Source organism: Pezoporus wallicus, unplaced genomic scaffold, assembly GCF_028554395.1.
Source record: "Pezoporus wallicus isolate ANWC-B61680 ecotype Strahan unplaced genomic scaffold, APGP_CSIRO_Pwel_v1 contig_6217, whole genome shotgun sequence".
Lineage (NCBI taxonomy): Eukaryota > Metazoa > Chordata > Aves > Psittaciformes > Psittacidae > Pezoporus > Pezoporus wallicus.
The window spans coordinates 365,219-389,752 of record NW_026637336.1 but is presented as its reverse complement, the minus strand read 5'-3'; the positions used below and the strand labels follow the sequence as shown (position 1 = coordinate 389,752).

At 44.1% G+C, this 24,534-nt stretch overlaps 1 protein-coding gene across 6 annotated transcripts in view; it reads right to left on the bottom strand.

Annotated features, from left to right (window-relative positions):
* Window positions 1–1,467: 1,467 nt before the first annotated feature.
* FGF13 (fibroblast growth factor 13) overlaps window positions 1,468–24,534 on the bottom strand; it is a 241,729-nt gene continuing 218,662 nt past the window's right edge. For all 6 annotated transcript variants that reach the window (XM_057404861.1, XM_057404857.1, XM_057404863.1 and 3 more), the window contains 2 exons: window positions 4,186–4,384; window positions 1,468–2,892 (listed from right to left, as the gene is read on the bottom strand). In XM_057404861.1, coding sequence (XP_057260844.1) covers window positions 2,756–2,892; window positions 4,186–4,384 — 336 coding nt within the window. In that variant the 3' untranslated portion in view covers window positions 1,468–2,755. The remainder of the gene's footprint in view (window positions 2,893–4,185; window positions 4,385–24,534) is intronic.

Below are 24,534 nucleotides of genomic sequence, written 5' to 3'. Positions count from 1 at the left end.
AACTACGGCGCTCAGAAGGGACAATTTATGAGATGAGCACGCTTCTTTCACTGCAGATGACCTTCAAGGTTGTAGGGACTGGGGATGGGGAATAACCATAGGACTGCAGCTATAAAGCAGAAGCAGCAGTTAGCTCTAGCATAATAATTGCTCAACACTGAGCGAGCTCTGCCACAAATATGCCTATTTTTTAATGAGGTTTGATGTTCCTAAGGCACTTGGGCTCCTTTTTGGGAACATGCACCCCAGTAAGTTTGATGTTTGGGGTTGGGGGGGTTAAGAGGAAGGGCATACCACACTTAGCTGGAGGGAACAGATGCTCCATACTGAGTTGTCAAAAACCTCTGGAGCACTCATGGCCACATCTTCAATTTATAAGGAAGTCTGTGGCATTAGTTGTGCTCCCACCTTCTTCACCCTTTGGAAAGGGATGAGCTGAAGACCCCCAGACCCTGTGAAGGACAGTGAGATGGGGAGGACAGCAAGCAAGCCAGAGCTCTTCGCCTACTATTTGCCACAAAAAAATACCCAGATCTGAGGGGTTGATCTAACACATAATCTCCTTCCCTCCTTTCTCAGCCACAGCCTTAAAACAACCCAACACTGTCCTAGCTTGGTCTGAAGTCTAATTCCAGCTTGGTCAAGGGGAGGCACACAGAGCAGCCAGCAGAATACTTGGTTTTAATTCCAGGCTAACATTTATAGGTAGCTTTTTGTGTCCATTTCCATTATTCCCTTTCAGAGCTGGTTCTTCAGCCACCACAGTTTTCTCCTAGGATTTCTTAAAACACCTTCATGAATGAAGCTCAACTGTCAGAGCTGCCTGCATGCTGTAGGTGAGGAAAATCCTCACTGATGATTCTTCAGAGCAAAGGCAGGAGAGAGGGGTGTTTTCTCTCCAGGGCATGTACATAAAGGCAGAAGGCATGGGAGTCTTTTACCTCCAGACCAGATAAAGCTGGGCCATAAAGTGTACCTGCAGTGATGCCCAGCAAAGGCTGAGCATCCTCAAGGTGCCACATTGGCACAAGAGCTGCTTGACTTGCCACTTCCCTTTGGGCTCCCCTGTCCTGAGGGGTGCTGTGAGGTAGCACTATGTGGCTGCACTAAGGAAGGTCTTACGGGGAGGGCAGACATGGAGGAGCTGCAGAAGCTCAGTGCAATGGAGTGCCATTCACTGGGGCTCTGGCAGCGCACGGCAGAGGGGCCATTACCAAGACTTCGTGGCACTTGACTGTCACTATGTTTTGAGTATCTCAGATGGGCGTGTAAGACCAGTACTACCAATACCCAAAAGACCATGTTCTCATTTGTATAGCGAATGTCATGACAGGGGAATAACCCGTTCCATAGATTTTGAACATGAACTACAGTATCTTCCACGACTTTCTAATCGAACTGCCAACCTCTTCCCTTTGAAATTAACCGTGGATGTACATCATATAATCAAACAAGCTTTTTAAAAAGTACATCTTAATATAAATAGTTTATTCAGTGCATGGTTGTGTGTACAACAAATAATAAACAACTCTTTCGTACGAGGCAGAAAGCTGCCTGTACACAACTATGTCAGTTTTGGAGCACAGAATCCAACGATGATTAATGCACAAAATCTTACACATCATGCAACTCTATGCCAATATTCCAACTTTCTCCCATGCAACAGACATGATGACCTAAATGGAAACCTAACTACATTTTTTAAACAAGTGTTTCCAATAGCATGTATAAGTATATGTTGTTTAGGGGTAACCTGTCCTAACGCTTCCTCCTACACAATATTCACGTGCCCGTTACAGTGAAAGAAGGACTTTTACAAATAAGACGTTTCTTATAAAAAAATTAAGTCACCTTAATTCCACAGTTTCTGTCTTTAGAAAAGAAGCCACGACAATAGTTTAACATGACACACAAAATGGAATTAAGAGAAATCTACACTGGGGGATCATTTTATCCCTTTCTGTTAACTTCCACTTGGGATAACAAAACAACTCGATTCCTACAGACTGGGGTTAGCACAAGAACTTTACCAGAAACTACAAATCTATAAAAATTTATATTATTTTGTTGTGTTTAAAACCACAAGAACACTGTTTGCTTGAGCCTGAGACACCAACTCTCAGTTCCAACCCTGAATTTAGTATTAGTTGTTTTAAAGACAGAGCTTTAAAGACCCATTGGAGTTCAGAAATCAAAAAGTTGCACTATTCCAAATTAAAAGGTTACATTTTTGTCTTTATCAAGCCTTAGATATAAAACGGTAAGCCAAGGAAATAACAGAGTTTACATGTTTGTTTTTTTCTTTGCCCCTATAAAACATACAAGCATTAAAATTTCCTTTGAAGAGCAAAAGTGGTCTTTTTTTTTTTTTCTGAGTTGGAAAGCAAATTCTTATCAGCAGTGAACGCTGTGAAATGTTTTTGTTTCGTATTCCACAAAGCATAGGAGAGAGAGAGAAAGAGAGAGAGAAAAAGAGACAGAGAGAAAGAGCTGGACATTTCTTCTCCGAGATTTATTCCGCAGTTATGTTTGTTGGCTATCCAACTGCCTGGTGATATGCACAAGCATATTCTACATTATTGGGGTATATCCTTTGACAACCAGTAGATCTAATGGCTGATAAACGAGTGACCTATGCAAGTTCGGTGGCTTGTCCTGGGCAATTGAATGGTTGGATGAAAGACTGCTAGTAAGAATTCAACTGCATCCAGAGGTAAGGTTCTGTTTAGAGAGCACTTGGCTTGCCTGAACCTGGCTACGTTGACTCGTTTTGGCTCATGGATTTACCCCCATTTAGCACTCCTGAAACACTTCTGCTCTTTGTTGGGGTCCCACTTCCAGATCTTGAGAACTCTGTGAGATCGTGGAGAGAAGGCTCTTTGTACATGGCCACTGCAAAGCAAAAGAAAGGCAGCACATCAGCACGTGGTATGGGCTGCTCAGTCTGCTGGTGCAAAGTCCAGCTGTGAAACACTGGAAGTTTTCCTTAGCTAATGTGCAATATAAAGAATGAATGGAAGAAACACAGCAAAGAGTCCTCTTCCATTTCAAACATTCCCCAAGAACCCAGCAAAGAGTCCTCTTCCATTTCTAACATTCCCCAAGAACCTCTGAGGTCCTCTTCAAGGGAATGACATTTTAGAGAAGGGAAAAAAGGCAGGTCCCTCCCTCTCCCAGTTAAATCACCCACCTACCCACAGCACTTCCAAAGCTCTGCAAGACAGACCTAAGCTGATATAAATCAGCATTTCCTTATTAATAGTGAAGTAGCACTGTCAACAGCTGTGATTTGACCTGCTATCTGTACACGTAGCCTAAGGAGGTGGGTGTAAAAATGGATTTTCAGTCTTCCATTTCCTGTTTTCGCACACATCAGAGATGAGGATCGACACTGACATCAGTTGCCTAACACATAGTCCTGAATGTAGACTACCAACCTACACAGGGCTGTGCATCTTTGAAATATCCCCTCTGATTTCAAAATGGCACTCCTTTAAAAGGCTACCTAAGAGCATAACCCAGAAGTAGAAGGGTCCATTCCTCTTTAAGGAAGGAGCATATGGAAAGTAGTTATTCTGGAGAAAAGGAGCACCTCCATATATTGACTGAGATCTCCCTCTTTGCGCTGACCAAAGAGGGAGCCAAATCTGCCCACAGTCCTGATTCAGATCCTTCAGTTAACTGGGATGACTGTATGTCCTAGCTTTTAATACACAGCAATATACATATGCCACATGCATTCTTACCTTTAATCACATACTGATGCCACATTAATTGCTGTTTAATAAGCACCACACATTAGAGCATTAAACCAATCAAACATAGACAAACAAACATCCTGTAACATAAAGCACAGGTTGACAAGCTATAGAGCAAGTCACTAATGGCCTGTAAGCACATGTCTGGGTCATTCTGGGCAGATCCTTCATTATCTTATAATGGAGACAGTGTGGACTTTGGCTACAAAGACAATACTATGTGTATTTGGTTAGACTAGAGAAATACAGAAGTAAGATAGAGAAACAACAAAAAAAATAGGCTCTGGTTAGATTCATGGTGTGTTACAGAGCATTATAAGTATATATGTAAGTAGCTGAACCCTTCAAATATGTCTGCACTGCAATTAAACTTCTCTGACACAAGATAACATCAGTATATATAGATGGGCCAAACCCAAGCCATTACCTTTTAATGGTTTTGGAAGGAAGTGTGCTGCAGGTTTATTTTTCTTCACGTGGTTTCCTTTCATGATTTCTCCTTCTTTGTTAAGACCCAAATACCAACCCCGGCCGGACTGTTGCTGTCTGTAGATCATTGAAGAGTATGTCACATAGTAGTTTTCAAATACCGATTCTTTGAACTTGCATTCAGGTGTAAAATGTTCCTGTAAGAAAGTAACAGATCAATATGTGCTGCATCTCACATTAGTTAATGAAAAAGCATCCAATATTCATTGCTTTCCCAACAGTTAAAAGACATACCTTTCATCCTCCACTATCCAATTACAGAGCATGGGCCTAAAAGTATTAACAAAAGAGTAACACAATTTGAAACCCGTGAAGTGGTGCTGTGAGCAGCTCAAAGTAGCATAATAAAGTCTTTTTGAACAACGAGTAAAAAGACTAAGTGAAGAATTATTGATTGATGCAACTAATAGATGTTAGGCAGAAACAGCCCTGATGCCAGCCCCAAAGGACCAGCTGTGGTCCAGCCCCATGGGTGAGAAGTAAGGCCACTTTGTAATGCCTTTGTGCATTAGTTGCTGGTCTTAACTGCTTCTGAGGAAAGTGCAATAAAAATTGAAAGCCAAGATGCCATGAGTAAATGGTCCTCTCTGTACTAACCCAGCAGTAGTAATTTAGCTTGTAGCAGCTACCTCTTTGGTCTAATCTATGTTCTTACTCAGCCCAGCATATCATCCACTGAAAGCTCAGCTGTCAGAGACCCACTGCACACATCAGCCTCTGCTCTGAGACTCTACCTATAGCAGCAAGCTTAAGTCTTCATGTTGAATTGCACTGCTTCTTTTGGGGAGATGCTATTGAGACAATAGTTGAAGAGCAATAAATCAGGAGAGAGCCTTTATCTTCCTGCCAGCGGTGTGACTGCCTCTCCCTGTTCAATGAATCAATACTTTCTGGTACTATTGCCCAAGTTCAGAAAGCGATACAGAAGTGAACTATGGGTCTTGGAGGGATCTAAGGCCAAAACACCAGTCCTGAAAGCATCACTGAGCTGCTTCCTAAAGGCCTCTGGGTGCTTCAGGGTTTTTAACATTACAAGCTCTGACAACAGCTCACCTATGGACCCCTAAAAGTCCATAAAACGTGAAGGAGGAAGGTCTGGTGATGCCAATGTTAGTATCACAGTCTTGCCTGCCATTGCACTGCACAGCAGCCAGCTGCTGGCTTTTTTTTCCTTGTGCTTAAAGTATCCTACAGCAGTGGGAAAGAAAGGAGGAAAAATACATGCTTGCATAATGACTGTCATTTTGAATTGAAAAAAAATCAAAGAAAATTAAATGTCTCAGGAGCTTAAGATGTTCTTATGTAGTTTCTCAAATATTTTTGTGTGAGAAATAGATGGTACTCAAAAAAAAATCCCCAAACCCACAATTGTACCTTTTCTGCACATCTTTTGCCATTTGCCTTCTGATAGGGAAAAAGCAAAACCCTCCCATCCTCTGAGCGGGATTTGCTTCAACAAAGAATGTGAAGCAAGCAATTCTCTTCTTTATTTCTTCAAGCTAATTGGCTGTTATTTAGTTAATTGACAATTGGTTTCAATTGCTGTCAAACAGGGACAGGCACAGCATTTTTGCATGAGTTCTAAATAAAAGCCTTCCATCACTGTTCCCTGCCCAGCGCTAGCCATGCTAACAAAGACTATTCCAAGTGCAGCATCCAATTAGCAGCAAAATGGAAAACTACAGTGCTCCCACTGGAAGATTATGGCTTGGGTACAGTAATTTGGAGCTGTTTTGGGTACAAAAGGCTTGCTTTGCACAGCGGCAGAGGGTCAGATTGCCAACAGACCCACAATATTTACTCTGGTTCTCTGAGGATGCAAGTTAACCTCAGTACGAGCAGCAGGAGCCATCGAGTCTCTTGAAACAAGGACAGAAACAGTGGGGAGACAGAAAGACAGACACTAGAAGACTCCTTCACCCCGATTTTGTCCCTTGGCCATGAGGCTTGTGATAACAAGCCATGGTGGAAGTGCTGTGCTTTTGCAGTTGAGCCCATGTACATCCAGACACCAGCCTGACAACCATGCCCCTTGAGCATCACAGCCAGCAGTCCTCTTCCTGGAGCATCCTGCAATTAAGCTATCATAGAATGGTTTGGATTGGAAGGTACCTGAAGGCTCATCCAGTTCCAACCCCATGCCTTTAGTTTAATCCAATGTGTTTCTTTCCTATGTAGAAGAGTCAGGGAGGAGAACTGCAGAGGGAAGCTCTGAAGGAGGAACACTAGCAAATGTGCTCCTGATCTGGGGGCATTACAGTTGAAATGTACTTTTCTGAGCTTGGTAAATCCATGTGGCAACCCAGCTGGGCACAGGCAGGACTTGTACCAGCACATCAGTTCAAAATGCAGTGCAGAGCAGCAATTGCAAGTTGGCCATTATGTTCTTTTTGCTAGCAAATTCTTTACTAATGTCTTGAGGAAAGGCAAGTTAGAGCTGGAGAGAGCTGAGTAACTCCAATTAAAACCGATCTAGTCAATCCTGTTGGGAATTTATAAATATGAATGAGTACTGAATTCTAAGGCCATTTTTCCCTGTCTTTCAGGTGTCCTCTTTGCCCATCTTCGCAATGAAACTAATTTGAATAAATTCTGAGAAGTCCAATGGCATGAATACACCGTTACACAAAGCAGCTGAAAAATAAGTATTTGTGTGAAATAGTATTTCAATCTCAGAAGTCACGGGTGATGGCACCAACACGACAGTAAATTGCACTTACCCAAGCCCCTCACGCATGCACCCTTCACATGAATGGATGAGTGAATGGATGAATAAATAAAAGTCAAACAAAGAGCTGGGTTCACTGTAGTCATGAGTCAGCCAGGCTTAAGTAAGGAAGAAGAACTGTCAGATTTTGAGCTGATCAGCTGAACTGATGAAATATTCCATCATGGAATATCTGCAGCTGCATTAAAGATGCGAAAAACGAATTGAAAAGAATAATTTGGTGTATGAGACAATGGTAAAAGGCCTTGTGCATACACTTAAAGTGCTTGTATTCTAGTATGACTAGATTGTATCTAAACTAATCTAGTCTTTTCCATACAAATCCTGCCTTACAGGTATGCGAAGGCTGAACGGCACAATACTGGGAAGTGAAGCTGGAATCCTTCCTGCTCTAATTGTGTGCAGGGGACATCACTACATACTTTACTGAGTAGTAAGTCAGTCATTAGGTCAGTACTGAGGTTGCTAAATGTTTATGTATCAGCATAGGCTGAATATCCTGCAGCTACCCTACAGCAGTGGATAGGAACGATCAGAAGCTTTATTGAGATGGTTTTAGTGCTAAGGGAACGAAGAAACAACAAGAAAAAGTAACTTTGAAAAGTATTCAGGTACTTGGGAAACTTGGGAAATGTTCTTATATATTGAGCCTATAATTGTGTTCCATGAGATCAATGACTACGTCTGTGTATGGCATTTATTTCCTTCACTTAATGAAAACTGGATTTTTTCCCCTCCATATCCTGATTTCTTTCAGGTCTATAATGTAGCCCAGGATTCCATTCTATGTTCATGAATTTTTGAAGGAGCCTCTTTAAGACTCCAGAGCAGTGATTTTCTGCACCACTGAGCCTGCCTTTTTTTATTAGCAGAGATTGATTTTCTCCATCTTGGCATGTGAAGTTCCAGGGTGTATCCTCTGGATCATCACCCTGTAATGTGCAGGGATATCAACAGCACAAGATGTGAATACATCAACTTTAATGTTATCAGAAATAACAGCTTTTAGATCACCAGTCCCAGAAGACTCTCTGAAGAAACTGGTGTTTCATGAAGCCACCAAAAGCTGTTTCCTATAGTGAAGGAAACTCGTTATCCTGAAGCAATTTCTTTTGGATCAGATCTATTACAGTTCCCACAGATAGGTTCCAATCCCATTTTGCCCATTTTGCTTAAATTTACCTATTTTGAGGAATCCTAGTGATGGCAGATAACATATGAATATATTTGACACCGTCCCATATGACATCTTGACTCTAAACTGAAAGAGGGTGCTGAGGCACTGGCACAGGGTGCCCAGAGAAGCTGTGGCTGCCCCATCCCTGGCAGTGTTATGCCAGTACAGTGAGGACTTTTGTTTTGGCTATGACTATTCCAGGTGTGTTCTCACAAAGACATTGTAGGTAGCCCAAAGCCCTCAGGAGATGCTGTAAAGTTGAACTAACTGCTGCTAGGACAAAAACCCTACTGCTGAACAGCGATATGTGGAAGGCTGTAATTCCCCTTGGGTTCATTTCAATCTGAAGGCATGTGTACCAGCCATGTGACCACGGAAATAAGAAACATAAAAAATGATATAGAAAAGGTACACTAAATTCTTTCAACAGGAAACCTATTTACTGACAGGAGTCATAGGAAGGCACGGTTTTCCTGGAAGGTGATCCCAAACAACATAGCATGGGATGGTCTGGGATAGTGCAATAAGCAGGAGTTGCTCAAGTGAAACACAAACTATCAGTGGTGTGTAAATTTAGCTAGGACAAAGCTTTCAGAAAGAGTATAATGGAGCCCAAGGAAGCAGCTGGATATCCAGCATCTCCAGAGTAAGATTTCAGGTATCCTCTGAAGCTATGAGAAAAGCACTGAAAAGATCCTGTAATTATTCCCTTTACATTGTTCCAGTGTGCAGCAAAGCAAATGCACAAACTAGGGGGAAAATGCACATGGTGAACTGAAGCAGAAAACATACTCATTATGCAGAGATTCCAAGGTTGGAGTTGTGTTTGTTACGGTTTTACCAGCCTTAGCAGTGACTCAGTTGTGAAAACTTGTCCAAGTCATCTTTGCTCAGGTTTTTAAGTGGCATTTAGGCACCCCAGTTACTACCTATTTCGAGCTTGGTGCATCACCTCTCAGTATGCTCTGCCCATGGAAAGGATGTATTGCCCAATGACCCCAGGGAAGACTCAGGACTGTAAACAATGCTCAGTTTAATTGAGATAGGAACGATGCGTGATCATATTATTGTTCCCTTTTGGTGATGCTTCACTTCTATGACTACATCAATTAACCAAAGCACTCCTTAACTGGGGCAAGAGAGCTAATGCAGGATACATACAGAAGGAAGACACTCTCCTGATGACTGCAGAAGAAATGAAATGTGTTAGAGAAAGCCAGTAATGGGGTTTAAAAGTTCTGCAAGATGCCCAGGAGAACACCTCACAGATGACAAACGCAGGTCCCTTTGTTAATCCATCCCACAAAGTTATGAGATGTAATTTACTTGGTATGAATAAGGCAGAGAGAAGGTCCACTTTGCCCCCAAATGCATCAGTGCTTCTGCAGACTGTGCACCTCGGATGATCATGGAAGCATGGTACAGGGAAACCTTTGCAATTACCTGAATAATCAAGCCCTCTATTAATATTTTAATACCTTCTAATGCTCGCCTCGGCCCTTTATTAATCTCTGTGGCTTTAGGGCACCAGACTTGCCAGTTCTAGTTCAAAATCAGTGAAATTTTAATAAGATAAAAGGAAGAAACTAGTCTTTAAAGATTGCCTGATTTGTGAGACTTAGGAAGGTTCATTAAGCAGTAAGAGCCTGTCAGGTTGTCTGAAGGCTCTAAACCAGACTGATAAAGATCAGCATATATGATATACAATTCTACTATTACCTAGAAGCTGTTTTTTAATAGCATTTAATTTTTATTGTTTCACATATACAGAAGTAATATTACTGCTTCCATATCTGTAAGGGAAAGCCTCTGTGTTAATCTGTAATAAAGCCTCTTTGGAGAAGGATCTTCTCTACTAGTTTTGGGTTTAAAAAAGAAAAGATTAAAGTAACTTTCTCAATGCCTCACCAAATGCTGTACTGCATGATAAAGCTCTATGATTCCTGGACTGCACTCCCAGGTCTGGTCACGGACTGGTTAACACCACTATAGCCTCTGGTTAACTGTCGTGGTTAAACCCATCAGGCAACCAAGCCCCACACAGCTTGCTCAATCCCCACCTCCACAGTGGGATGGGGGGAGAATCAGAGGAGCAAAAGTGAGAAAACTCATGGGTTGAGGCTATGACAGCTCAATAAGCACAGCAAAAGCCGTGTGTGCAAGCAAAGCAAAACAAGGAACCCACCCATCACCTCCCATGGGCAGGCGGGCGCCCAGCACCCAGCCATCTCCAGCAAAGTAGGGCTCTGTTCCCCTTTCCCTCTTCTTCCCCAGGCTTTATATGCCATCATTTGAGTGGAATATTCCCCGGTAAGGCAGAGCCATGTCCTCCCCAACCACCCATTTACCCTCAGCCCACCCGCTGGTACGGCAGCAGGAGGAGCAGAAAAGGCCCTGACTCAGCAACAACCAATACTGCCCTCAGCACAAATCCAAGCCACAGCCCCATACTAGCTACCACATGGAGAATCAACTCTACCCCAACCAAAACCACAGTAACCCAAGCTAAAAAATGGGAGATGGAAGCATCCTGCATGTTTTCCCTGTACTTCCATACTCTGATCATGTATCCTCTAGGCGTGTGCCACTGATGATCTTTGGGTGGTCAGCTTGCTGGATCTGCCACAGCTTCTCATGATCCTCCCTCCCATATAACTAAGCCAAGCAGAGGAGCTAAGCTTTCCTTTCTGAGCAAAGCACCAAGAGCACCCACCAAGGAGCTCCATTGAAAAGCAAGAGCTGCCTCAATACGTGACCTGCATGGGCATTACAGAAAACAGGGATGTTGGAAAAGACGTGCTCCCTGAAAACATGCTGCTGAGAGATGTTCAACCTGGATGAGAAATCAAGTCACCTTACATCCCTGAAGGCAGCTGAAGCCGGTGACTGTACCTATAGGTATAGATATAGGTAGCTATGTAGGTATAGGTATATACCTATAGGTAGCTGCGTGTAGTGTATGAATACCCAGAGCCCACCAAGGCAGTTCCCCCCTTGGGATCATGCCAGCTGGTGGATCCCATTCAAAACTACAAGAGAGCTCCCTTTTCCTCCCAGTAGGCTCATGATTTTCCCCGGAGCAGCCAATCCTTTGAATCATTTTCTGAAGCTCATTCATAGAATCATAGAATGGTTTGGACTGGAAGGGACCTTCAAAGCTCATGCGGTCCAATCCCCCCGCGATGAGCAGGGACCCTTCCAGTAGACCGAGCTGCCCAGAACCCCATCCAGCCTGGCCTTGAATGCCTCCGTTATCTCTGCTCCCTGTGACAGTGGCTTCCAAAGGTGAAGCCAGCACTGTGGAACGCATTTTAAATGTGTCTGCAGTTTTTTTTTTGTCATAAGCAAATTTCTTGTCTTATTTTTATGCAGCTTTTTTTCTATCAGCTTTTCACTTTGGAAAACGGCACATAAAAGTACCCAGTGTGTCTCGTCTGTGCCATTCATTACCCCACATCTCTCTATCATCTCTCTGCTTATTCATCTCTTGTCTTAACTAAGCGGGCCTAATCTTTTTACATCTCTCCTCATGTGAAAGGTTCTCTGTGCCTCTAATCGCTTCCATTACCCTTCACTGAATCCTTTCCGTTTTCCTCTATCATTTCCAGAGCTGAAACACAAGCTTTAAAAAGAAGCTGTACCGTTGGGTTGTGTAACAGAGGTATTTTCAGACATTTTTTCTTGTGACCAAGCAAAAGTCTTTGCTGCTCAGCCTCATTATTGTGCATTCATACAAAAGTTCTCTATCTTTTAAGTTGTGTCTCTGATAAATATGGTCCAATTTGATGGTATTTCTGACCCCCTGATCCGTCAGTGTACCCAAGCTTAAATATTAAAAGAAGGGAGAAGGAAGCAAAAGCAGATAGGACAGCTTTCTTCCCCAGAACTAGAGCAGAGAGCCCCGAAGATGCTAAGCAACCTCTTTTATAACATACCCATTATTACACAGATAACCTGCCAGCCATTGCAATCTGATTTCTAGCAGTTCTAATAGACATCAAATCTTGGTATTGTCAAATCTCTCTGACACAGCTGTTGTGCAGAATGTCCTCGGCTGAAGTGTGTCATGCATTGCTTTAAAGAAAAATATCTAAGTTGAAAAACTCCTTTGAAGTATGAGAACTATGTTCTGCTTCCAGTTACAGCCAGCCCTGCATCCCACTTGTTTTAATGGCCAAGCCCTGAGCCCATAGCCATTCACTGAGCATGACCATTGGCTTGAGATGCTGAAGCAGTCAGGAGCCGGAGCCTTAGGAGACAACCACCACTGCCTTGGTTTGAGTCAATTACTTGTAGTTTGTCCCTCTGAGCTGCTAATTGCCTGCCAGCTCTCCCTTTGGCTTTGTATTCCACTGGGACATGGGACAGAGAAGCCACGCAAAGCCTGGCATCTTCCACTGAGCAGCAACAAGCTGCAGCAAGAACGTGCGGAGAAGGCATCGCTCCATCAGGCAGACAAGCGTGGCATGAAGAGACATCACCTTGTCACAGCCTGGCTGTGGCGAGGGGATGTCTGCAAGCTGGCAAGAGCAGCTGGGACAGAAAACACGTTCCTGTCCCGGTAGCCCTTTTACACAATAACTCTTGTATTCGTCTACGTGATCACTGCCACTGAGGTAAACACACTGCTGCTGCTGCTGGAGCTGCAGCCATGGGTTAATTTGCTCCTGGAGCAAGATCTGGTCAGCATTTGTTAAACCACCCCTGGGAGTGAGGGGCAAGAAGAGCAGCACAACCTTTCTGCTACCACACTGAGTGCTTTGGCCATACCATCCCAAAATGCTGCCTTGGAATAGGCTGTGAGGGGCTGCAGGAGATAGGGTGGGTTCTGCAAGCAACCACAGTCCCCAGTGCGGAAGTCCTGGCCTCAGCAGAAAGGATGAGCAGTGATGCTGGAGCTTTGCATCACCAAAGGCTGCTCTGGCACTGGGGAGCTCCCTAGACAGGCTCTGCAGAAGTAGCAGGGCTAATTGGAAGAGTGTGGGATTTACTGCTTTATCCTAGATAGAGGACATCAGCCCTGGGGTAAAGAGATGGAAGAGATCTCCTTCAGAGTGTCTGTCACCCATGAATTCATGCAGTTTTATCCTTAAACTGCTGGAAAACAATAATCTAATCAGTGTTTGCAGCAAGCTCTAAATCTGCCTGTTTAATTACAAGCAGGACATGACCCTTTTAGCAGCAGATGTTCCTAAAACTCTATGGAAAAAAAGGAAAGCACTCAAAGGTTTCTCTTTTACGGGCAAAAAGCAGCTGAATGAACAACAGTCAGAACAAGTGCTACAGTCCTTCCCATGGGAATAGGTGGTAATGGGAATGCTGTTTCTGTGGTAACCTGCAACCTGGCTGAAAGCCTGTCTGTACAACTGCTGTGAGTTAGGATGGGTAAATCGATGTGGAAGTGATCTCTTTGTCCTTTGCTGCTCTGGTGAGGCACCATCCTATGCTTCTGATGCTAAGACCATGGAGACAGTGCTGTTCCACCCAAAAGTGGAAGGAAGCTCGCCCAAGCAAGGCCTCAGCTCAGCTCAGCTCAGCCCTCCCCAAACCACCACCAGCCGCCTTACTGACCCTGGGGAAGATAATGGTCCAGCCCAGAGGGAATGCTGCTGAATGAGCTCTTTTTCTGCACACTAGAAATGGCCTCTGCTCACTGACTCTGGGAAGCTGCAAGCGGAAGATAAATAACAGCATGAGCTGCTGGAGAGGAAATAGTGCCACATTACATCAAGCAGGTCCTTGCTTCACTGTCAGCTTAGAGTCAGTTCCCCAGGGAAGGACAGCCCTGCCATTTGCCCTGTACCTTTATTAATGTGGATGCTATGGATTAGCCGATACTTTGGTGTTCAATACCATCCTTTTATGCTTGAGTTCTTAGCAAAGGCACTTGTCCTGTCTGCTGTTATTCCTTGTGTGCAGTTAGCAGGGCTGCTGTTCCCTTCCCAGATCATCCCCTGCACTGCCTGGGCTGGAACTGCTGCCATAGAGATGCTTCACCTTCACCAGTACTAGCAAACACACTTTGGGAATCCACTGTAAAGCTCTGTAAAGTACTTTAGGTATATTCATGTGTAAGCATAAATGCAGCATAGCCTTTGGAGTGGCTTTATATACTAAAAATAATATTATTACCAAACTAATAGGCCTATAATTAGGGTTTTATTCTGCAAAGCACTACACTACAAGCTTTATTTTTAACATGGATAATGTCAGCATTGGGAAAGTTAAGCAGGTTATTACACTAAATGCAAGAGCAGTGACTCTTTCAGGACCTGATCCTAAATGTATGATGACCAAGGGAAATACTACCCATGGCTTTACTGCATCATTTTGCTTTGAGAAATCAAGGCTAGTTGGGATTTGTCACTTTAAATTCAGCTTTCTTGCTTACTACAAAGTGTAACTAAACCAGACTGAGCTAAATATTGATAGGAATGTCACTGGTTCAAGGAGCTGGTTGGCTCCACCCTGGCCAAAGCAGCACCTCTGCATGACCAAATGGTAATGAGACCTTTTCAGATGAGCTTGATTTACTGCAATCCATTTATTCATGAGTGCCATGGATGGATGCTTTTCGAGCCTTGGTAGTTTGACAGTGCCAGGGCATTACTGGCAGCCAAACTCTGCTTCTTGATACAGAGCAGTGATGCTCTTTGGAACTCCTCCACCCCCATGGCTCCCTAAATTGTGCTATAGAGCATATGCTGCTAACAGGATCTCAGAGGGATGTTTGTATTAGATGGCAGGCTAATTGTGGGATTGGGGAGATTTCAGATGGCAAAAACCTTTTAATAACAAGATAATAAAGGATTATAGAAGGGAGATGAGACGTAAGAATGACTGTTTGAGAGGTGATGCTGACTGACAGAAATCGTTTGTTTCAGCAGGTAAAGACCCCACCAAAGAAGGGACACTTGTGCAGAGAACAGGCTGAATTTCTCTCTGTAAATGACATACATGCATTTCCTATAAACAACACTTTGAAGGTGAAATGGATGGAAATTCAAGATTGGGGAAGTTTTCCAGCACCTTGCACATGAAATTGTAAAGCAGAGCAGAGCCCAACCTCCCCTGACACAGGCACAGGTAAAGGGAGCACAGGGAATTCAGGGAAGTCGTGCACTAGCATTTAAATCACTGCACAGCTCTAACAAGCAAGTTGGCACCGTGTAGCTTGGGAAATGGGAGACTTCGTGTTACAGCCATCACTGAACTGCAGGGCATGCTCCAGCAGAGCCTCGGTGTCCCTAGGAACAGCGCAGCCAGACGAGGAGGGCAGCAAACAGCCACCTCCATCTCATCAGCCCTCAGCAGCAAACCCAGGCAAAGCCACAGGGTAACCTCACTGAGACATCAGACAGGCCTATGGAGCTGCTTCCAAAACACAGTTTCTTTGGGGTTTAGAGTTGTTACTTCTAAATAGGGGCCCCCAGCAAGCCACATAATGCAGAAAGAAACGACCTTTTCTAATACCTCACTTCATGGCTACGCCGTTAACATCTAGAGACTGGACTGAATCTTGTGTGTCCTCTTAACAGTGCTCTAACAACTGCCCTAATGAAGTTAAGAACACATGCTTTCTTCTTCAGAGATTTATGGAATAAATCACATAATCTAATAGGAACCCCTGTCCTTCCCAGAGACAGTCTGAGCACAGAGATAAGCTTACAAAGCTCTGTTTTCTTTCTCACACAGTGATACAGGCCTTGTGAGGGTCTGTCATTTGGCTGCTTCATGGCTCCTTGCTGCCCCGGGGCTGTGTAACAGATTAATCTGGAGCCAGACTTTTGGGAGACACCCCACTGCTATTGTCTAAGCAGCGGAGGAGAAGCAGGTCCCTGGTAAAACACTTCCAAAGCTAATTTCAACTTGGAAGACACCCAAATGTCTCTGGGAGGTGCAGTTTAGAGCCCTAACCTAAGATAGCCTGGGCTGCAATCGCAGATTTCTGGGAACAGTATGGAACAGTTGCTCCATGAGCCAAAATCACTGCAGGTCTCTCTATTCTAATACTTTGACAGGAGAGCTGTTGCCATTCTGAGTTATCTTGTGGAGAAAAAAGCAACAAAACACTGAATTCAAACATGGTTAAAAACAATCCCTAGCTTACACATCTGCACCAGCAAGTCTCTTAGACTTCCTAAGGATTTTGGGGCAACACAATCTCAATCTCTCTGATAGTGTTACCTATTGAACCGACACGGAGATCCCTGAAAGGATTTAGAAGGGTGCTCCTCTAAAGAAGTCTTTGTCTCTGAATCATACAGAAACTCGAATGGATGAGGACTTTGATTTTCAAAGCAACCTTTTTATCTGCTACAGAAAATCCTCTTAAGCATGGTTAAAACAAAGAATTTCAGGCACTAGATGAACGGATGCCGTGCATTGTACTGCAAGGAGGAACGTGAAGGTAAGCCCAAGGCTTTGTTTGAAAACAAATGTTGTGTTTTTCCTTGAGGGTCTAAACTGCCTTGGGTGAGTTCTGCTTCTAAAACCTGGTTATCTGTTTCCAAGTCAGCAGTTAATAGCTGCTGCAGTCAGCCAGGCAGAGAGCACCCTGCAATTGGAAGCATAAAGGTGAGCTTGTCCATTAGAAAAGGTGATCTCCTTTCAATTTACCCACTGCTAGATCTATTTCACTATCCAGGGCTACCCATTGTGAGCATAACCTCACAAGCAGCAAAGAAGGCGGAGGAAAGGCACAGCAGACCAAGGACACAGGGGAAACGCCGATGAATCCCATCACTTGCCTACTGAAGTTTGCACAAGGAATATGGGCTGGTAAGTTCAGAAAGGCAGTTCTGCAGGCAAGCAAGGTTCTGTGGGTATCTTTGGGCTTTGAGGGCTTTGAGGCTAAGCCTGTGGAGACTAAATGGGGTAACTGTTATATAATTCTACCACTGAAATAAAGTAAGAAATAAATGGGATTCACCTATCTAAATATCCCTGAGGATCAAAGTCCAAATCTGGACCTGCATGCGCAAGTCCAAGCTTTGATTCATCCCAGCTTCCTTCAGGCACTTAAAAGAAACACTGAAGTTGGGATCTGGGTCAGCCTGGGATTTTCCTGTCCTCAACAAGCACAGTCAAGATAAATTACCCCCAACAGAGGATAAAGTAGTATGGATCTGCTGTGTCTGACTCCTGCATCTCAGACCCAGCTCTGCCAGAGCCTTTCTGAGCACGGCAAGAAGAGGTTCGAGGCCCCAGGGCAGCAGTTCCATGCCCTGTGCCACCACAGGGCCCAGAGACAGCCACTGGCAGAGCAAGGCTTGCACTGCCTGTGGGAATGGCTTCTCCAGAGCAGCCTTGGCATCAGGAGTCTGCCTCCTGAAATGGAAAGAAATTGCCTTGGGTTCATCAAAGATACAGTTTTTGCTTTGCAATATTTACAGGGGTTTCTTTCCTCTTCACTGGAACAGCCCCCAGACCGTACAGCCTTATTTTGGCAAAGCTCCTGTTGAAATGAATCATGACTTTGCCCTGGTTGGTGCTCTGAGCTCTCAATTATTAAAGGTGAATGATATGTAAGAGTTTATGTCAATTTTCCAAGCAGCTCAGCAAAGGTAGACCAAAATCCTCCTTTGAAACTCATAGGAAGTAAGTGAGTAAGTGGCTGAACTCCCAGCCTGCTTTGAAATCTCAGCCTTAGCTTTTTAGTGACAAGCAGTGCCTTTTAAACCTCGTATTTTAATCATCGTACTGCTGCACCATAAAGAACTCTCACCTTGTTTCTTTGATTCACATACAACCTCCACTATTATGAGCTTTACAGTGTAACCGAGCCCCTTGTATCACTCCTTGTGGGGAAGATGTAGGCTCGTTCCTTCTTGCCCTCTTACAGAATAATCCACTGTCTGAACAGGCAAATGTACCTTCCCAGAGCAACCTGTCGATGTTCCTCCTTGTTCCTACATGGCACCTTCAGGGGACCCAGCCTGAACACCAAATATTGCTGTAGACATTGTGTTTGCATTTGTACAATCAGCCATAGGTACAGCAGCATCTGGAGCTCAGTGGGGAACTGAGATTTCCCTGGGTTTGGGGGCTCAGTTTGTGCCTCCTGAAGCAGCCAGGGGAGTGTTTTGCTCAGTTGGAAGCAATGTACAAGGCTGGGGCTGGCATCTGGGTGTGACTGATGTCTGGGTGCAAGACTTGCAGGAAACCTTCAAGAGTGGCACCACTTGATCCCGGCCTCAGCCCTTTGCCACGTCTGTGGGTGCTCAAAGGGACCGCTACTCGTGTTCGCTCCATTCAGCAGCACCATATCAAAGTTACCATCTTATCAGGGATTCCTCAACTTGCATTCCTATGGAATGCTTTATGATTATTCCTAGGCTTTGCCTAGGATGTCTGATTGAAGATTGAGTATACAGAGTACATCTTTCCTTTCTGCAGCATACAACAGTGTGGCCGCTGTTCTCTTGCCTTTTTAAGCTCGGGTTGATGAAATTCAAGCTCTTTGCTCCAGTGTATCCCACCACTGGATGTTTGTTGTTGAAAGGCAGCTTCTGTCAGAGCTGAAAACACACGAGCACGGAATATCAACTGTAGAATGATGTGGAAGAAGAAGATTAATTTCTTCCCCTAGATTCTGCAAAGCCATTACCTGCTTTTGAATGACATTTCCAATGCTACACTGGGAACTGCTAAAGCATTTACATAAGAATGCACAAATGCACACATTATCACTGCAGGAAGCACTTAAAATTTAAGATAATTATATAGTATGGAAACGATTTCAAAGGACTCAAACAAAATAACAACTAATTCCAGAGAGTCACCCTTTAAGATGATTATTACTCCGCACTACCGCTGATCTCGCCCTAAAAAACCCCTTCTCTTCACAATTATGTGCGCATTATAAATTCCTACTTTGTTCCTCCACCATCAAGCTCCTACAGCTGCTGCTGACAAATTTGCATTCTCTGAGAGCTTAACTAGACAGCCAAACTAGTCACACTGTGAACAGAGGTAAAACACACTGCTGCAACCCCCCCTTTCATCCTCACCATACACTGGGTGCTCTTCTGTGGGCTGGTTTTAAAGCTGCTCTGATTGAACCTAGGAAGGACCCTCAGCTATATATAGCAGGGGGATAGCAAGCCCTGTGCCAGAGGAGAAAGCTGATACCCATCCTGCCAACCCTCCCAACTGCATCTAGATGCTGGGAGGGAGCTTGCAACAGGGATGCAGGAAGGGTTCCTCTGAGGGACCTGGTATCTCTGTGCTATGGAATGAATGGCAGAATAAAGCATCCTCCACTGGAATCAGCAGTACAGGTTATACATAGACCCTCCAGCCTGGCAGTTCAGGGTGAAACCCTCTCTGCTGTTCATCAGCACTGCTGGGTATGCAGTGAAAGCAGCAGGCAGTGACCAGGGATGATGCAGACTAATAGAAAGCACTGAAGCTTTATTTGACCAGAGGGTGTAGATGCGTAGATGTAAATGTTCTGTCCCACCATCCTCTCTCCACCTTCCACTCCCCACTGCCGCTCTCATTCCTGCCCCAGTGCTGCCATTCCCCTCTCTTACCTTTTCCCAAAGTGTCCCAGGGAAAAAAATTAAATAATCCTAAAATAAACTAAAAATACATCCCACCAAGCTCAAGGCACACTCAGCTGGGGAAAAACCTTATCTGCCATATAAATGGACAAAAAGAAGTGTTTCTAAGTCTAATTCTTGAGGATAATTGCAGTGCTAGAGCTGAAACTTCCCCACAAACTTCAACCTGAAATGGAAAACGCATAGATTTTAAATCTTAAGTTCTGACAAAGTACAGAGCAGCTGAAAATAGTATCTGGTAATGGGAAGCGCAGCCAAGTTACTAATAGGTGTTGCTACCTGGGCTGCCGCTGGTTTCACACTACTGTCTCCAATGAACCAAAGCACTGGAGGTCTGAACAAACCAGAGATGTTTGATTGGCAATGGGCTTCCTGTGGAAATTTAATTAGGCTTGGACTAGAAAACAGTTCAGACAGTACTGGCAGGAATTCCCAGCTATTAAATAACACTTTGCATGAGCAGGATGCTACCAGCTTTAGCAAAACGCCTTAGAGATCTACGCGAAGCTTTACCTGGTAACTGTGAGCAGGTCGGTCTTGGCCAGACTATTGCACCCCAGAGCCTATTTCTGCAAGCAGGAAATGTGATAATGAAGCCTCTTGCTCTTCAAACAGACAAGGGAGTGTGAAGTCTCTTTGCCCTAAACACAGCAGGAGCTTTTCCTGGCCCCAAAGACAGAAATCAATCCCAAGAGGGCCGAGGCTGTCCCGCCACCTCTCCTTGCCGTGTTCCTGGTTCTTTTGCTCCTCTTTTTGGGGCATAGAAACCATCACAGACAGCAGCCAGAGACACTCCCCTGCCTGCCTGTGCCCTGAGTGGGTCACTGTGGGGGGCAGCAGCATTGCCTGGTACTGAGGTGGCCTCTGCTCCTGACATTCCTCATCCCATGGAGGAGCACAACCGTCTCTCATGATGGGAGAAGACAGGAGTTGCCAGCCTACAACATCACTCTTAAAAGCAAGCTTGCCAAACTCCCTCTAAAATGAATTATCAAAGTCTAGCTTAAAGCAGCCAGCTGCCTGACCAACATCCAGATTGGAGGGCCCTGTCTAGACGGAGAGGTAATTATACAGAAAACAAGATGCTGTCTTTGCAGCAGAGCCCATCTTTCATGTATTGTTGTCACCAAAACCTTATCGTTATTGAAGACACAAGAGCTATGCCAAGTGATGGTCTAGATGTTGTCTTCTGGTGTGGACACGACCTCATCTCACCTTTCAAATCAGGCAGCACAGTTTGGGGTCAGGACACCACAACTGACTAAATCAAGCTTGACACTTCCCATTGTGGCCTGGGAGAAGTCTTCTTTGTGTCAGCCTCATTTCTCAGGGCCACACTTTAGGGAGCTGAGCAAACCAAAATGAGAGAGGCACTATATCCAATCTCCTATTTTGTAAGCCAGCAGTGGTTACACCTGCATGTTTGCATGTAACCTGCATGTTTGCACTCCATTGTGAAAATGAAAAGTACTAAATAACACCTGAGTGTAATCACATTTACATAGCTGAAGTGTGCTTAGGAAAGAATAATCTTTTAAGATATTCACCTTTCCTGCTCCCAGTAACTGCAGGCAGTTGTGATACCTGCCCAGAACACAAAGGGCAGAATTACTTCTGCAGGCAGAAAAAGGATTTCTGTATTTTTCAATAATACATGTGGATTATATGAAGAAAGCTTAGAACCTAACCACCAAATGATGGATAGGGTGATTCATCATCAGGGTTTTAATATGATACCTCTAAAATACAATTGCACATAGTTCAGTGATTTACTAATAACCTACTTTTACAACACAGGCACACAGAGGTGTAAAGCACAACAGGTCTAAACTCCCCTCCCCACTTTTAATTCTCACTGCTAACAAAAAAGCACTCAGATTGAGTTGGGTTTTTTCTCTCTTAGCTTGCAGTCTCTAAATGGGCTACCTCATTCCCCAGCACATAAATGGACTTTCGTTGCCAGAGACCTTTACAATATTGTTGGTTTTCATTTACTCTTAGTTTTTCAGATGTGCTGGGGATACCCCAGACATGCAAGAAAGGACCTGCTCTGAGGAACTCCAGATCAAAGAATAAATATGATAAAGATGACAAATATCCATCAGAGGCAACAGGAAATGGGGGCTCTCAGAGGCAGGCAGCAATGGAATGAATGCTCAAGGGCTTCTTTAAAGAGAAAGAAAGACTTCAAGCTGAAATGCACTTTAGTTTCAGTAGCAGCTTCAGCACTCTTGGTCAACCCATGACTGACCAAGTTCAGTGATTTAGGAAGGTTCTTCTCCCGGTTTACCCCAAGGCTTGGCTCCCTGTGTTCTCTCCTTGCTTTTGGAAGCAGGACTTGCCTGCCAACATCACCTCCCAGTGCTCAGATGATATTCCCACATGGGCAATTTTACAGAGGAGGAAAAGGAAAGAAACCAAGAAACCTTTTTTGCCTAAAGCTAATAAGGAATTTACCTCCCAAGCATGAATTAAAAACCCAGAACAGTCCTTGCACCACTGCTGGTTTTGGTACTGATTTTTACTGCCTCCGTGGAGCTCTCCTGCACATTGAGGCGAAGATAAATTTGGAGTTTCTCGGTTTATTGGATTTTAAACCTACAAAGTGTCCTAAAATAGCCCCAGTCCTTGTAATCTCCTTACTATCTCCTGCTAAACCCTGTCTTTTGTCTTTTCCTGTAAATCATTTCACACTTGGAGGATGCACGCAGGATTTAGCTAGGGCTAGCAGAAGAGCATCCCAAGGAGTATGGCCATATCTGCCTTTCACAAAGTTAAAAGGCACAGGAGTTGCTGCTAATGAGGCTCCTGCCTGCAGGAAAGCATTCCAGCAAAGAGGAGACTCCCTCTGTATTTACTTGTACATTACATTTATGCTTACCTCTGTATCACTACAACTGCAGCAGCTGCATTGTCCTTTGACTCCTTAGAAAAGGCACACGCCAAGGGATGCAGGAGCATCTTCAAACTGACTCTTCTGCAACTTCTGGAGCAAGAATTCCCTATAAGAACACCTGGGTGACCTCTACCTCCATTGTCCAACTGCAGAGGCTGGCAGCATACTACTGACCTCTTGGCAATGGCAAACCATGGGCAGCAGCGCCTGGTTGGCATCAAAAGAGAGCTGGGCTACACCAGCAGCAAGGTGAAACCATGGCTTTAAAACTGCATTAGGCACTGTGCACCACAAAGCTTCTCCATCCCTTGACAAAATGAGTCCGTGGTGGTATTGGAAGGGAGGATCTGTTGGCGCTCACTATGTACCAGTAAAACATGGTTAATGTGCACCAGCAATTGCACACTGCACCAGTTACACTATGGAGCTACAAGTCAGTCAAGTACTTTATCTGTGTAATTACAAGGAACCGATCCCTGGGGGTCATACAAATAATTCAGTATACGAGCTAAAAATGAGCTTTCTGAGAACATTTATACTAGAATAATCTGATGGGATGCAGAGTTCTGGAAAATAAGTGCCAAAGGGGATGAGAACACGGCTAAAACTACTTCATTTTTTAAAATCAAGTGAATATGCACATTTTCTTATCCCTGCATTTGCTCAGCTTTAATGAATAACTTGTTTGCTTCTTCACTGCTGCATCTTCCGTCTCGGGTGATATATCCCAAGTTGGGGAATTGTATCCAACGCTCAGCACAACTACCAAGGAGCAAAATGCAGTTAAAATAAAGCCCCTGTGATACAGCTGCACTGCACTGCACGTGGGAGGCACCTGTGTCCATCCCTTTTAGGAAGTTTCTAACAAACTCTGTTATTAAATGAATCACCTTGTACTGAATGGCAGAATGACAAGAGAGAAAATTTACCTGGGTAATAACAGCAATAAAGGTATATACAGAGGAGGGGGAAATTGGGTTGTTGCAGACACAGCAATAACATCATGAAGCAAAAGCCAGTATTGGAAGAGATAAAAGTTTTCCGTCCCAATAGTCCTCTGTGACAAGTGTGAAAAGAGTATGAGTAAGAACAAGGGGAAAAGATGAAACATAGCATCAGTAAAAACCCCCGCCTTTGAAAAGGGAGCTAACAGGTAATTAATCCCTCAAAAGAAGGAAGATCAGAGCATTTGGGAAGCTTGCAGAGATCTGGATCTCGGGAACATATGCTTTGGGTCCTCCCTGTTTAGTTTTGCTAAAGCCTGCAGAGGTGATTCAGAGAGATCCCAGCCTAAGGGATGTCTCTTCCCCTGGGAGAAACGTGCTGAGCTCCACTGTTTCCACCCACCCAGAAGAATCAAAGGGGGGTATTAAGGTGGCAATGGTGGTGACAAGGCAACCCAGAAGCGAGATGGAAGTAGCAGTGACATGCTTTCTAACAGCAGTGACAGGTCGTAATAAGCAAGTTATTCTGAAGTTTGGGGTTGAGGTGTATATAATTAGGTAACGTGGGTGTTGAGTGATAAACCCCACAGGAAGTACACAGATTAGGAGCCCTGATTTTTTGAGTCCATGTCCTATTTCATGCTACATGGCATGACCTATTTTTCCTGCACTGGTTGAAAAATAAAAGGAAAGATTCTCATCTCTTCTTCAGCACGGGAAAGATATACTGGGGGCAAATGACACTGCTTTGTCAAGTCTCCTCTTTCAACACTGAAGAATCCTGATTTGTGGTTTGATTTCTTTTACTCTTCCTAAGAGTTACAGAGGAGATTTACCTTGTCTTTTCCAGTGGTCGCTTAACTACAAACTCAGCTAACTATTACCCTGGTTTAGATTTGGATAAGAACAGGGAAAGTTAGAAAAATGCCATTACTGCTGCTCATAAACAAGACTTTACAATGAATTGCAAGAATA